Here is a 16090-nt window from a genome sequence, read left to right as displayed (position 1 = left end):
TGAAAGAAAGTTCTAAACGATCTGCTACGACGTACGATTCTCAGCAGGATCCCTGATCGCTGCAGCGTGTCAGACACAGCGATATCGTAACGATATCGCTGGAACGTCACGAATCGTACCGTCGTAGCGATCAAAATGTTATAGTGTGACGGTACCCTTAGGCTATGTGCACACAAAGGAAATGTGGTGCAGAATTTTCTGCACAGAATCCGCATCTCCTGGCAGAATCCGCAGCTGCGGATTTGCCTCGGTTTTTATGCAGATTTTGTGCGGATTTTCTGCAGATTTTGCCACTGCGGATTTCTATCATGGAGGGGTGCAGAAACGCTGCAGATCCGCACAAAAGAAGTGACATGCACTTCTTTTAAATTCGCAGCAATTCCGCACTGATTTTTCCACACCATGTGCTCAACTTTTTTTTTAACCCATTGATTTACATTGTACTGTAAATCACAGTGCGGATCTGCAGCGTTTCTGCACGGAACAATCCACTGATGATCCGCAGCAAATCCTAACTGCCAACGTCATGCTGATTGAAAGCCAGCTTCCTGCAGTTATACAGCAAGGATCCAGCTGTCAATCAGCATGACATTATAAGCCATGCCCTGTCAACACAGCAGAGCGGAAGAGAAGCTGCTGAATCGTCTGAAGAAACGAGGTGTGATCACTGTATGCCAGCAGAAATCGTCGCCGAGCATGGTAGGTAGTTGATGATAACCTGCATGTGGGCGATTATGTGAGTGCACGTATGTGAGTTGACTCTCCTCCTCTAGAACATTGAGAAGTGATGGAGAGTCTAGTTGCACGTGCAAGTATGCAAATTGCATACACTTAGTCATGTAACTGTCCACCTGTACAAGGAATACAGGAGAAACGTGAAAGTGTGCTCGTCACATATTGTCTCGAGTCAGAGTGACTGCAAACTTTTCTTCTTACACCTGAAGACCCATTTTACACAATAAATAAAAATATCTTCCCTTAAGCTACTACTATATGGGATTTCAATTATAAATTCTTGAATCACATATTAGACCCTCTTGATATACACAATGTCGGGGAGTAAAATAGCAAAATGAAAGAGCAACTAAATTAGCAATCTAAATATTCAAGACGTCATGAGAATGTATTGAGGGTAAGGCTGGTAGAGTCAAAGTCGGATAAGGACTGATAAAGTACTTTTAAAAAGCAATAAGATTATAACTATAGCAATATTTCTTTGTGATGAATTGGGGGACACAGACTTACTATTTGGGCACTAGCTGACTGCTTTGGGGTGCATTGGTATTTAATCACTGTCGCAGCATTGTCAATCTGACTATGACTAAATAGTAATGGCGGAATTAGAAAAGACTAGTTTTATATGGACTGGGGTATGGAACAGACAAGAACAAAAGTAGTGGCTTGTATGGGCGAGAAAGTGGTGCGGGACAATGGAACCCAACAAGGTGCGGCGTGTATAGTAACAAACCAGTTGAAGACACACTACAGTAAAGTCTATGGTAACACACAAAACACCACAGTCATCAATGCAGTGAGAATACGCAGAATAGGAGGTAAGACGGGGCCTACAGAGAAACACAACAAAAGCTGTTTTCAGCCACTTCTTGTAGGAGAAATTGCTCTGTACAAAGTGCTGTTAATGTCAGAAATACAGAAGTGGCCATTACTAATGAAGTTCATGTTAGTTAAGAGTAAATAGGCATTTAACTCCATAGAACGATGGCCGCACCTTTGGTCCTTAATGGGAACACTGTATGAAACCATTAAAGCTTTGTCATCAGGAATCCTCCAATGGCTGCGAGCCCAGAGTGACACAATTATTTGCACACTCCATTCATCCTTTAACTCTTCAGAAAAGGCCCTTCTTTGTGCGGCCCAAACAATAGCAGGCTTCCGTATACAATCCCAGTCACACAAATTATATCCCCCTGTGTCCCCCCCACTTCGCTCTGTAAGGGGGTCAATAGGTCACTGCTCAATGACTGCATGTCATCTCTCATTACCGCCGGCGTCTGCTTGGAACGGAAAATCTCACTCTGCGTTGCAGGCACCATGATTTCATTTAAATAGGTAAAATTATATAATTTGTGTTTCACCTTCAGGCACGGACAGCCCTAAAAGCTGCCATAATGTGCACTGAGAGAGGGGGAGCTGTCTCCGTGACTTATCTGGAAGGGAATAACAAGGCTGTCCCAGCAATTCAGCAGGTTTTAGGAGGGTGATGGAAGGTTTAAAGTGACACTAACCGTATTTTATGGTTCTCATTGTAATAATGCAATAAATGATGTGTTACATAATCAACACAGCGATAGTAATGGTGATGGTGCAAGGAGCTTCAGGTTTCTAGCTGGAGACACCACTAATTGTTTACTAAGATGGCAGCTCTCGTAGGTCATTTCCCCAGGTTAGGTTACCTAGACTGTAAAAAGATTATATCCCTCTGTGTTCCCTCCACCCATAGGTCATTACTTATTAACTACATTCTCCAATGCTATTATTTAGGAAAATCCAGGCTGTACTTTTTAATGTTTCCCCTGGACCTCATATAGCACCAATGTTACTGTAGGAGTTTGTACCGCATTACAAAACAGCGCCACACCTGTCCAAAGGTTAACTTAGGCATTGCAGCACAGCTCTGTTAATAACCCCTTAATGCTCCATAACGTATATATTCATCATGGAGCAGGTTAAAGTGTATAAAGCAGGCTCAGGAGCTGACCCTGCTCCACACATCGCATATGTTATATACCCCTTTAATGCCACTGTTAACCAATGACTGACTTTTACGGGGTTCCACGATTTGTATTAAATGCTGAAGTAATGCAGTATTAAGCATAACAATTAGCAATTGTGGGTTCAATTCACGTATGATAACAAAATAAAGTGGAAAGTAAAAAAAAAAAATCCAATTACGGTATGTCAGTTAAAAATAAGGAAATTAATAAAAATATATTTGGTATTGGTGTGTCTGTAAAAGGCCAAGCTATGAAAGATATAAAATGATTTAACCCATATGGTAATTATCGTAAAGGAAAGAAAAAAAGTAGAAACAACAAAAATACTATTTCTGGGGTCCCTAAAAATGTAGCAAAAAGCTATAAAATTGTCGTATGTACCCCTAAATTGTAGCATTAAAAACTACAGCTCGCTACACAAAAAAAACTAACCCTCACATAGTTCCAGTAATGGAAAAATAAAAACAAATTATGAGTCTTGGAAAATGGTGACACAGACCCATTTTTTTTTTCCAAAGTCCCAAATTTTTTTTCACCATATAAATAAAAAAAATCTATAAATAACTGAATAATCGTATGTTGGAGGGTCAATTTCAAAGCCCAATGAATGTTGTAAAAAAATGCTAAAAATAAGGAAAAAAAAACATTTTTGAAAACCATTTATTTCCTCATTTGGATTTTTTTTCCTATTTTCTAGTAAATTATATGGTAAAGTGAATGATGTCAGGCAAAAATACAACTCCTATTGCAAAAAACAAGCCCTCGTATGGCTATTTTGACTAAAAGGTAAAAGGGCTCTTGGCAGAATGGGAGGAAAAAATGAAAATGTGAAACTGATAATTGGCTGCATCATTAGGGGGATTTGCCAGGTTGAAGCCAATAGTCTGCAGTTACTCTATATGACTGCAGACTGCTGAATCGTGAAAGGGTGCATTGCACGTACTGTCACAATTCTCCTGTACTTGTAGTGTGACTGGGTGGCAATATGGCTGTATGTATTCAATTTCCATATTCGTAATAATGGTCTGTTTAGATTCTTAACCGCTTCTCTCATAGAACATTAAGAGAAGCGGCCGAAACTCTATTCGAAACGTGACCAGGGTAAGGCACATAAAATGACTGCACAGTTTTTTTTCAGCCTGGAAAAAAACGTTTAAAAGGGGACTAGTCAAAAAAGTCAAAAGTGCCAATTTTTGCTCTTATTTTATTCTCGTTGCTCCCCTGACTATGTTGTTTTTTTTTTTTTTTTCCAAATCTGCCATAAGGATCCAGGGATATGGGTGTTTTTATTTAGTGCTACATTTTATGGTCTCTCCAAAGGGGCGTGTCACAGAGCAGCCGGAAGACACGCCCCCAGGAAATTAGCACTAAATAAAAAGGTCCATAACTCCAGAATCATATGGCGGAATTTAAAAAAACAAAAAACAACATTTACTGGGGAGCAGCAGGAATAAAATAAATGAAAAAAACTTGTCATTTTTGAGCAGGTTCACCCATCTTTCCCATTAACATAAGAAGCCAGGAGGATCTTGACATCTACCATTATCTATAACCACTATACCACAAGTGTGAGAAGGGAAGCAGAGCGGAACCTACCTGATTTGTTGAAAGGAAGTCCTGGTTACTTTCATTCATACTCATATACATGTTCTCCCCATCAAACTACAAGACAAAAATATGAATTAAAAACCTTTTTCTCATGTACAAGGACAAAAATGTCAGAAGCTAAGATTTAGGTGTTCTCAGTAACATAGGTGTGGAGAAAACGTGACCTAGGAATTTGCCTATTGTTTGACCTCAAATGTAAAAAAAAATAAGGTGAAGCTTTTGGAAAGTTTTTCTTCAAGCATTATTCATATGTTTGTAGGAAAGATGGGTGAAAACTAATTTGGCCACTGCTTAAGTTCTCAAAAGGTTGCCTAAGATTTCCATCATGTGAGAAGGAGATGTGCCAATGCGTCAGATATCATGTATGTGGCCATGTTATGGTTCAGTTTTGTACAGAGACGGAATTGGCACCTTTAGAAGTTTAGGCAGAGTTCACATCACGTCATTCACCTTCATTATTTTAGCCTATGCGGCTGAAAAAGCTCTGGGCATACACATTAATCAGTGATAATGATCCATTTTGCAGATTATGGTAGAACATCAATAAAGTATGGTATCCAGGAAAAACTGTATACTACGCGGTAAATGATTTCTCAACATGAGAGCCTTTTGGGTGAAGAATGCCCTATGTGGCGTCTCTTGGACGTATATGTCATGAGTTTTTCCTTGGGTATACATCAAGTAGAGGCCATAAACGTGATGTGAACAAGGTCAAAACTGCAGCTCCATATGTATGAGGTCATTATTTTCTGTCGCACTCACATTTAGGGTTCGCTCACACTTGTGTATAAATCGGATGAGGACAACACAAGAAAAATGGTATTGCACTCAGGCCAGTGTTGTGCTGCGATTTCACTCTGAAATCTGATGGGTGTAAAAAAAAAAATGAGATGTTATACAGGCCATCAGTATGGCATCCGATTTTTACGGATACATTGCAAATCTGTAAGATGGGAAACTGTAAATGGTCTTGTAAAATATTAATAGCTGCTGAGTAAAAAAACTGATTCCATATGGACAGCACACAGACACAACATGGATGACTAGTGAGAAAAAAATCTCCCACTCTTCTGGATGAGATTGGGACCAATTTTTTTTATACGTAAGTGTGAGCGAACCCTAGAGTCCATATTACCGTTGCAACACGGAGCACCTTGGGATTCTATGACAAGCATACATTTTGTCAAGGTTTCATGGGGACCTACCGTAAGCTTGGTACCTATTGAAAATGACAAATCCAAAAATGCTCATGAAAAAAAGCAACTGCTTGACACGAGTTGTGAGATTGAATATTTTGGCAAAAATATTAACTAATACCTCATGTATATTTTTATATTTTTATTTTCTGCAGGATGCAGCCAGTACCTGTAATGTTGGTGGGAAGAAATAGGTTGTTTGTCCTTGTGGGGTGTACTTCTACAGTGCTAGGCATCTCGCTAGATCTAATAGTGTGGGCGACACTGATAGGCTGTAAGCTGCCATGGTGCGATTACATGTATCTTTGTGACTGATGCCCTATACAAGTCTTATCCATGTGCATTTATAATACTAGACAACCGCCCAGCCATGGAGGATCGGTGTGTGAGTGGTTGTTTTATCAGTATTTTGCACATGGGCTGCCTTCGCCTTTATCATGAGGGCCTACTCCATACTGCAGTACGTTAATATAGTGACCGGGCACTGGAAAGTATTGTTGCTTTTTTCTGTGATTTTTTGGGGGATTGAAGTTTTTTTCCGTGACTTACTTTTAATTCTAGTGTAGAGAGCTGCAACACTTTAGTGGTTGTTGCCAGATAATTGCACAGTTTCAGGCACTTTGCCATTTTTTTGCCTAAGCACTGTCGAAAAACACTGCTGGTTATAGCAAGACCTGCACTAAGAAGTAGGCTAGCCATGTATGTTCTTTTATGCCAGAGTCCAAACGAAGAAGAAAGAAGGAGAGGCGGCACTCACCGGTCCATTACTTGTTTTGTGGCTAGAGTGCCGCCTCTCCTTCTTTCTTCTTCGTTTGGACTTGGACTTGTTTTGTGGCTAGAGCACCTCGGATCCGGCGGTCAAGACTCCCATCCCAGGTGAGCAGGCGCATGTTGTTTCCTTTGAGCGGTGGTGCTGTCAGCTTTTTTTCTTTAAGATTGACTTTATATCTTTTATGCCAGACCTTATACATATGGCAATACACAGCCCCCCGAGGAAGCAATACTACGCGAAACGCGCGTCGGGGCTTCTGTTTGACATGCACAGATTGTGCCCTGTCCCCCGCTCTTCTATATATGGGTAAGCACTAGCTTTGGCACTATTAGCAGCACTTTATTCCCTTACAATTAGGAGCATGGCTAAGTGACCTCACAGATTTACTTATAAAGGCCAGTATAGGAACTTTCCTCATATGCCCTATAGGGGTTATGCATCAACTTTGCCTGTGCTAAGTATTTTGCTAGTACCTTACTTAATCATTACTGGGGTCAGTGGCACCTGTGCAGCCTGGCTCTTTCCCCTTCAATGTCTTACGTCGTGTTTTTTTCAACTTTGCCTTGACTTGTATTTTGTATTTATATCTTTTATATGAGGTTTTTGTATCAATAAATATTTTTTCACTATATATTTATGCACAGCCTCAGTCTTTATCTAATATTTTTTATTGTGAGTAAGTACTCCTTTGTCTATGTAGGATCAATCAATGCTTTTGGGAGGTACTCCATGGTGTCCCGGCATGTGGACATCACATTTTCTTTGATTCCAAAATGTCAGTAGTTGTTAACTATATGGCAATACAAAGCCTATATGGAACAGCAACACATAGAGCACTAAGGCTCTATAATATGGTGATCTTGTGCTATCACTCGATTAAAAGTATTTTTTAAATAAGACTAGGGATAGAGTAGAATGCATTTTTTTAGTAGAGTTCTCAATGAGTCTTTGAACCTTTCAGTTATTGACAGCTATTAGTTCCAATGTACTCTGTGCCAACATGTTATTTCAAAAGTTAACACAGTAAACACATTTATACAACTAGATATAAGGACACAAATTTAAACATATAGAAAACTAAAATCATAAGGGGGATAAGAATGATCAATCAGTCATTGTAATCAGTGAAATATATTTTCGGGAGTGACATATGTAGTATGGTAGAAAGGGAGTAGATAAATGGTTTCTTGTCCAACCCAAGGTTAGATATTACACTTGGCCAGTATTGAATAGAATCCATTATTAACATCCTCGTGAAATGGGCAAATGAAGCAAATTATTATAGAAGGGAATACTTTGTATCAAGCTATTACTTCAGAAGAAATTCCTCAGATTCCTTAAATCACAAACTGGAGAAGCCAAGCCTGTGACTTTAATCAATTTTATTACAAGAATTACAGGCTGAAAGTAACATTAATAGTCTTTGGGAGTTCTAGATGAGGGACATTAATATCTAGGCTTATAATCCTGACAATTATAAGACCACCCTCCAAGCAACAGGTGCTTGTATTACTGAACATGGCTTAGTGAGCACAAATCTCTCGTTGCTACAAAAGTCTACTATTTCTAGTTTACAAATTAGCTAGGAACGCTTTTATATGGTAGAAGTAGGATGTTGATGAGATTTAATGGCATATTTACTGATCACAACAGGTCTGTTTGACCTTTTTAGGAGTCTTAGCGTCCATGTGCGCTGCCATCCACAGCCCTCCCATACACTAGTGTGAAACCAGCCTAAGTGGCATCTATTTGTAGATAACATTCTTTGAAGCCAGGGGTTGGGAACCTTTTTGACTGAGAGAGCCATAAACGCCACATATTTTAAAATGTAATTCCATGAGAGTCATACAATATGTTTAGGTATGAGTGCTAAGAGACTCTTGGTCAGTCCGTAGGTGGCTCCACTGAAAAATTGTCAATAAGTCAAAGGAGTACACAAGTGTTTCAACCGATGAGGCTGAGAGAGCCTGTGTTGATATTAGCCAGAATGCTATAGTAGACAGTAGCGTTTACTTTATCTTTTGGCAGATTTGAGGCTGCATACCAGTGCGGAAGCGGTGGGGAGATGCCGTTTGTAGGTATTGCTGTGGAGTAGATGAGGCAAGGAAAGGAGCGCTGTCCTGGCCAGTGACAGGCGCTCCTTGTGGCTCTACCAGACAGGCGTGGATGTTCAGATGCTGCGGTCAAGTCCTGTGGTAGGATGGTGACCGAAGATTGCAGGACCTGCGTGACGTCAGTGGTCACGTGTAGCCCACGTGACTGCCACAGGTACGAGGCGCCATAAGGACCAAACGTTTTGGAAATCATCGGTTTCCTTCATTTTTTTGTTAAAGATTTGTCTGAGAGTCAGATGCAGCCATCAAAAGAGTCACATCTGGCTCGCGAGCCATAAGTTTCTGACCCCTGTTTTAAGCCTTCAAATAATAGCTTGTTTAGGGCTCCAACTTTCAGCAACAGCTAAGCTTTTATTAACCCGGAGCAATGATCCAGATCAAAGCCTGTATCTACATATTCAAGTCAAGGCAGGACCTATGGTTATACAATACTTTAATATTTTTAGTGTGTAACCCAAGAATAATCAGAATTTCCATATACAGTACTGGATTAATGGAAAACTTCTTAATTGGCCCAATAATCTATTTACACAATCTTCCACATTTATATAAATCCACAACTCCCCTACATTTGTAGAAGAAAAGTAATTAATTGGCTACAGTCACATCTTGATAAAAAGTTTGTAACTAAAAATGAGATATATTTGTGATGTGCACATTCACGGTGAAAACCACAATTTACATATGACCTTGCATATTTCTGGGGAAAAAAGTTTTATGCAAATTTACAAATGAAAAATTCCATATTACCAAATAAGCGCACAAGGATGATATGCACAAAATGGCGTCTAAGCTCATAAATACGGCACACACACTGACTCAATTTATTGGTTACTAAAATAAATGTGCGCCATTGGGCTTTACAATTGGCCATAGAATTTTTCTCAGTTGTTTCAGGGCAAATTTGTCATGTTTATGTTTGCAAGAGGCCCCCACCTACCTTGTGCCATTTATGTTCCTGGTGTCTTATGTGGCAGAGAAAGGATTTTGGACCTCCATCCTCAGGCCTATTTTGTATTAAATGTAAAGGCTGACAATTTCATTAGGCGGTTTTTCTAGCAGTACTGCTATAATCTCATTGTATATCACATATTTTCTCTTGAACAGATGCTCCACAAATTGTTGGTGACATTGGGGCAAATGTCGACATCACCCTCGACCTCTGGCAATAAGTATTACAGATTTACTAGGACAACAGTTAAAATCACCATTTTTATAAGATTTTCTGCTATTTGGAAAATATATTTTTTTATGGTCAGTAGTATGAACTATTATATACCCAAAAGACAATAAGTGCAATAAGTGGAAGCACCTTCATTTTAGAGATGAGTGAATAAATTCAAAGTGAAATTCAAAGTTTAATTTGACAAAAAAATGTGAAATAATCAGAATTCAAATTTTTTATAATTTGTTTTGGACAAAGGGTTAGCATGTTGGAATTAATAAATACAAGCCTTTCTTGACCAACATTTCTAGGACTGACTGGATCTGTGTGTTTTAAGTAGCAGCCTATTGACAATTGCCCATTTGCCCTAACTCTATCTTGACCGGAAGACTGGAGGGAGATCAATCTTTAACCAATTTGTGTTTTCGGACTAGAGATTTCGGTCAATTTTTTATTTTTGCGGTTTGTTTTTTGCACAATTATAAAAAAGAGGATACAAATTTCAACACGATTTTATGATTTTGTGAATTTAATTGATGCTATTGTTCATGGAATGTAATTTATATTTCTTGATGCGTATTATGAGAGTGGCTAATTCGTCTGACAAGCTCATACTGAAATGTAGATTTTTTTTTTTTATCAGTCAGTGTAAACATAATAAAGAAAATATGATTTTGAAAAATCTGGCATGGAGTGGGTTAACAGTACAGACTCCATCCACTTGCTCCCTTTTCACGCTATTTTACATCTTTTAAACCATTATAAATTTAATTGCACGTTTAACAGGGAAAAAAATACCACACACACAATGGCTCATTAAGGACTAATTATGCACATGTTGTTTTCCACAAACATTCTCGTTTGGAAGCTGTTCTCTGTAATTGCTCAGCCTCATTAAATAGAACAGGCAAAAACTAATTTCAATTTACAGACACGTGAGGAGAACGTAGTAATGGAAGGGAAGGTGGGCTCAGTATTGATCGGCCTGATTTGTCTGTTTGGATATGGCACATGAAGGGGCTGTATGTACAATGTTAGGTCAACGGTGATATTGAAGATAGTGGTAATATTCTACTGTGGTTTTAGCAGACTAAAAAGGCAAATTTACTGATAGTGTCAAAATTAGAACGCTTAGATGTGATAACTTTATTACAGAGACTCATGTGTGGGTGATAAATTTAATGTCGCCTTCCTAACTTGTGCCTATCTTTACACAATCTCTTGGTTGGTTTACTATAGACAAATTTTTGCAACAAAATTTTGGCCCAGTGTGGTGTATCTTAAAGGGGTTTTGTCTTGATCCTAAATGAGTAAAATTGCTAAGTGCTTGTCAAAACCAGCAACAAGCAACTTTGCCATTCACCTCTTATTAAAAATCCTCTCCGTTCTCAAGAGTGAAGGCATTTTTTATTTCATAGTTTACTCTTCATTATCCAGGTTACCAGCCACCTCTGCAGTGTATGAAAGGTAGCCAGTTGCCTAGGTAAGGAATAAATGCTAGCAAACGCTTTGCTATAGAGTTTGTAAGCACTGCACTGAAATTGGCTGCAGATCTGGCCAGTGCCCCTTTGGTCTTCCACTGCCACAGAGGTAAAGCTACCCTAGTCATGACAACTGAAGGGCACACAGTTACTCTCCACTGGCTCAACCATGCTGCTGGTCTGAACTATCAATGTATGCACCAACCCTTGTCAAGCAGGGGGGCCAGGAGACAGGGGAGCTGTGCATTCCTATAGATAGAAAGAAAGAATAATCTTATGTAGGCTGATGTAGTTGATCCCAGTGCTCTTAATTATTGATGAGCGAGTATGCTCGTTACTCGAGATTTCCAAGCATGCTCAGGTGATCTCCGAGTAGTTTGGGTGTGCTCGTATATTATGTTTTTGTCTCTGCAGCTGCGTGATTTGCAGCTGCTAGACAGCCTGAATACATGTGGGGATTTCCTAACAAACAGGCAATCCCCACATGTATTCAGGCTGTCTAGCAGCAGCAAATCATGCAGCTGCAGTGACACAAACTAAATCTCCAAGCACGGTGTTCTCGGAGAACACCCGAGCATGCTTGGAAATCTCGAGTAACAAGCATACTCCCCTATCACTACTCTTCATACATCAAATAATATGGTCGGCTGGTTAAATGTAGCTAAGCTTATGTAGCTAAGCTAAATGAAATGGGCTGCATCCTAAAGTTTCTAAAGAACTCAGCTGAGATATTACGGAGCCCCTGGACATAATTTTTAGAGACTCTCCAGTGACTGATACTGTGCTGAGTGACTGACGCAAAGGTAATGTCATGGCCATTTTCAAAAATGGCTCTAGAATTTTGTTGATCGACATCTGACTCATAAATCGCACTCAAAGAGTTGTGGTGAATTACTGCTACTCTTAACCCCTTTACCCCCAAGGGTGGTTTGCACGTTAATGACCGGGACAATTTTTACAATTCTGACCACTGTCCCTTTATGAGGTTATAACTCTGGAACGCTTCAACGGATCCCGGTGATTCTGACATTGTTTTCTCGTGACATATTGTACTTCATGACAATGGTAACATTTCTATGATATTACCTGCGTTTATTTGTGAAAAAATGGAAATTTGGCAAAAATTTTAAAAATTTCGCAGTTTCCAACTTTGAATTTTTATGCAATTAAATGACAGAGATATGTCACACAAAATACGTAATAAGTAACATTTCCCACACGTCTACTTTACATCAGCACAACTTTGGAACCAACATTTATTTTTGTTAGGGAGTTATAAAAGTTGACCAGCAATTTCTCATTTTTACAACACCATTTTTTTTAGGGACCACATCTCATTTGAAGTCAATTTGAGGGGTCTATATGATAGAAAATAACCAAGTGTGACACCATTCTAAAAACTGCACCCCTCAAGGTGCTCAAAACCACATTCAAGAAGTTTATTAACCCTTCAGGTGTCTCACAGGAATTTTTGGAATGTTTAAATAAAAATGATACAATAAATAAATAAATAAATAAAAATGAACATTTAACTTTTTTTTCACAAAAAATTTACTTCAGCTCCAATTTGTTTTATTTTACCAAGGGTAACAGGAGAAAATGGACCCCAAAAGTTTTTGTCCTGAGTACGCTGATACCCCATATGGGGGGGTAAACCACTGTTTGGGTGTATGGGAGAGCTCGGAAAGGAAAGGAGCGCCATTTGACTTTTCAATGTTGCGTTTGGAGAGCCACTGATGTGCCTAAACATTGAAACCCCCCATAAGTGACACCATTTTGGAAAGTAGACCCCCTAAGAAACTTTTCTAGATGTGTGGTGAGCACTTTGACCCACCAAGTGCTTCACAGAAGTTTATAATGCAGAGCCTTAAAAATAAAAAATCATATTCTTTCACAAAAATGATATTTTCGCCCCCAATTTTTTATTTTCCCAAGGGTAAGAGAAGAAATTGGACCCCAAAAGTTGTTGTACAATTTGTCCTGAGTACGCTGATACCCCGTATGTGGGGGTAAACCACTGTTTGGGCGCATGTCAGAGCTCGGAAGGGAAGGAGCGCCATTTGACTTTTCAATGCAAAATTGACTGGAATTGAGATGGGACGCCATGTTGTGCTTGGAGAGCCACTGATGTGCATAAACATTGAAACCCCCAAAAGTGACACCATTTTGGAAAGTAGACCCCCTGTGAAACTGTGTTTCACTACAGTTTATAATGCAGAGCCGTGAAAATAAAAATTATTTTTTTTCCACAAAAATTATTTTTTAGCCCCAGTTTTGTATTTTTCCAAGGGTAACAGTTGAAATTGGACCCCAAAAGTTGTTGTCCAATTTGTCCTGAGTACGCTGATACCCCATATGTGGGGGGAACCACCGTTTGGGCGCATGGCAGAGCTTGGAAGGGAAGGAGTGCCATTTGGAATGCAGACTTAGATGGATTGGTCTGCAGGCATCACGTTGCATTTGCACAGCCCCTCATGTAACTAAACAGTAGAAACCTCCCACAAGTGACCCCATATTGGAAACTAGACCCCCCAAGGAACTTATCTAGATGTGTTGTGAGAATGTTGAACCCCCAAGTGTTTCACTACAGCAGAGCCGTGAAAATAAAAAATTATTTTTTAGCCCCCAGTTTTGTATTTTCCCAAGAATGACAGGAGAAATTTGACCCCAAAAGTTGTTGTCCAATGAGTCCTGAGTATATGTTGGGGTAACCCCGTTTCAAAACACGGGAGAGCTCGGAAGGGAAGGAGTACTGTTTTACTTTTTCAACACAGAATTGGCTGGAATTGAGATCGGACACCATGTCGCGTTTGGAGAGCCCCTGATGTGCCTAAACAGTGGAAACCCCCTAATTAAAACTGAAGCTCTGATCCAAACACACCCCTAAGCCTAATCACAACGGTAACCCTAAGCCTGACACACCCCTAACCCTAATCTCAACCCTTTTCTCAACCGTAAATGTAATCCAAACCCTAGACGGAACTTTAGCCCCAACCCTAACCCTAACTTTAGCCCCAACCCTAACCCTAACTTTAGCCCCAACCCTAACTGTAACCCTAACCCTAGCCCCAACCCTAACCCTATCCCTAACCCTATCCCTAACTTTAACCCTAACCCTAACCCTAGCCCGAACCCTAGCCCTAACCCTAGCCCTAACCCTAGCCCTAACCCTGATGGGAAAATGGAAATAAATACATTTTTTTTATTTTTTTATTTTTCCCTAACTACGTGGGTGATGAAGGGGGGTTTGATTTACTTTTATAGTGGGTTTTCTAGCGGATTTTTATGATTGGCAGCCGTCACACACTAAAAGACGCTTTTTATTGCAAAAAATATTTTTTGCGTTAGTACATTTTGAGAGGTATAATTTTTCCATATTTTGGTCCACAGAGTCATGTGAGGACTTGTTTTTTGCGGGACGAGTTGTTGTTTTTATTGGTAATATTTTCGGGCACGTGACATTTTTTGATCGCTTTATATTCTGATTTTTGTGAGGCAGAATGACCAAAAACCAGCTATTCATGAATTTCTTTTTGGGAGGGGGGGGGGGGCGTTTATACTGTTCCGCGTTTGGTAAAATGGATAAAGCAGTTTTATTCTTCAGGTCAGTACGATTACAGCGATACTTCATTTATATCTTTTTTTATGCTTTAGCGCTTTTATAAAATAAAAACTATTTTATAGAAAAAATGATTATTTTTGCATTGCTTTATTCTGAGGACTATAACGTTTTTATTTTTTTGCTGATGATGCTGTATGGCAGCTCATTTTTTGCGGGACAAGATGACGTTTTCAGCGGTACCATGGTTATTTATATCAGTCTTTTTGATCGCGTGTTATTCCACTTTTTGTTCAGTGGTATGATAATAAAGCGTTGTTTTTTGCCTCGTTTTTTTTTTTCTTTACGGTGTTCACTGAAGGGGTTAACTAGTGGGACAGTTTTACAGGTCGGATCGTTACGGATGCGGCGATACTAAATATGTGTACTTTTATTGTTTTTTTTTTTATTTAGATAAAGAAATGTATTTATGGGAACAATATACTGTATATATATTTTTAGGAATTTAAAAAATTTTTTTTTTACATATATGAATATTTTTTTTTACACTATAAAATTGCCCCAGGGGAGGGCATCATGTTATAGTGTTAGATCGCTGATCTGACACTTTGCTGGGCACTGTGTCAGATCAGCGATCTGACGTGCACTCCTGGAGGCTTCCCGGCGCCTGCTTAGAGCAGGCACCGTGAAGCCACCTCCCTGCAGGACCCGGATGCAGCCCCGCGGCATTTTGGATCTGGGCCTGCAGGGAGGAGAAGGTAAGAGAGAGTAAGTGTGATCGCGTTGCTCCGAGGGTCTCAGGGAAGCACGCAGGGAGCCCCCTCCCTGTGCGATGCTTCCCTATACCGCCAGAACACTGCGATCATGTTTGATCGCGGTGTTCCGGGGGTTAATGTGCCAGGGGTGGTCCGAGACCGCTCCTGGCACAGTGCCGGATGTCAGCTGCGGCCGATCGCTATGACGTACTATCCCGTCGGTGGGCATACGGGCCCACCCCACCTCGACGGGTTAGTATGTCTAATGTCAGGAAGGGGTTAATGTGGTCTCCAGTTATAAGTGGTGTGCGCAGGGTCAGTGCTGGGTCCACTATTCATTTATTAAGAAAATGGATTAATAGCGTTTTTTCTATTTTTATAGACGAGATCAAGCTACAGTATATAGCATAGCAGTATTATAATGTAGTCTTGGGAAAATGTTCATTAATTACAAGCTGGCTTGGACAAACTGAATGTTTGGGCATCTAATTGACTGGTGAGTTTCAATGTGGATAAATTAAAGTTACATGTATCTGCGAACTAATAACCTGTTGGCACTTTATTTTCTAGGATAGTAAAACTAGGCGAGTCACTTACAGAGGAGGAGCTGCGTGTCCTTGTACATTACAGACTAAATAACAGAATGCAATGTCAATCAGTGGCTTTTGTAGCCAAAATGACATTGTAATGTATTAAAAGAGGCAC

At 39.8% G+C, this 16090-nt stretch overlaps 1 protein-coding gene across 3 annotated transcripts in view; it reads right to left on the bottom strand.

The window, feature by feature from the left end:
• The window catches only part of TOX2 (TOX high mobility group box family member 2), a 150912-nt gene that overhangs the window by 95528 nt on the left and 39294 nt on the right, over nt 1-16090 (bottom strand). For 2 of the 3 annotated variants that reach the window (XM_069751941.1, XM_069751944.1), the window contains exon 2: nt 4332-4397. The exons of the other annotated variant lie outside the window; for it this stretch is intronic. In XM_069751941.1, coding sequence (XP_069608042.1) covers nt 4332-4397 — 66 coding nt within the window. The remainder of the gene's footprint in view (nt 1-4331; nt 4398-16090) is intronic. 3 annotated transcript variants of the gene reach the window in all.

This window comes from Ranitomeya imitator, chromosome 2 (assembly GCF_032444005.1).
Source record: "Ranitomeya imitator isolate aRanImi1 chromosome 2, aRanImi1.pri, whole genome shotgun sequence".
Classification (NCBI taxonomy): Eukaryota; Metazoa; Chordata; class Amphibia; order Anura; family Dendrobatidae; genus Ranitomeya; species Ranitomeya imitator.
This window is presented reverse-complemented; position numbering and strand designations above follow the sequence as displayed.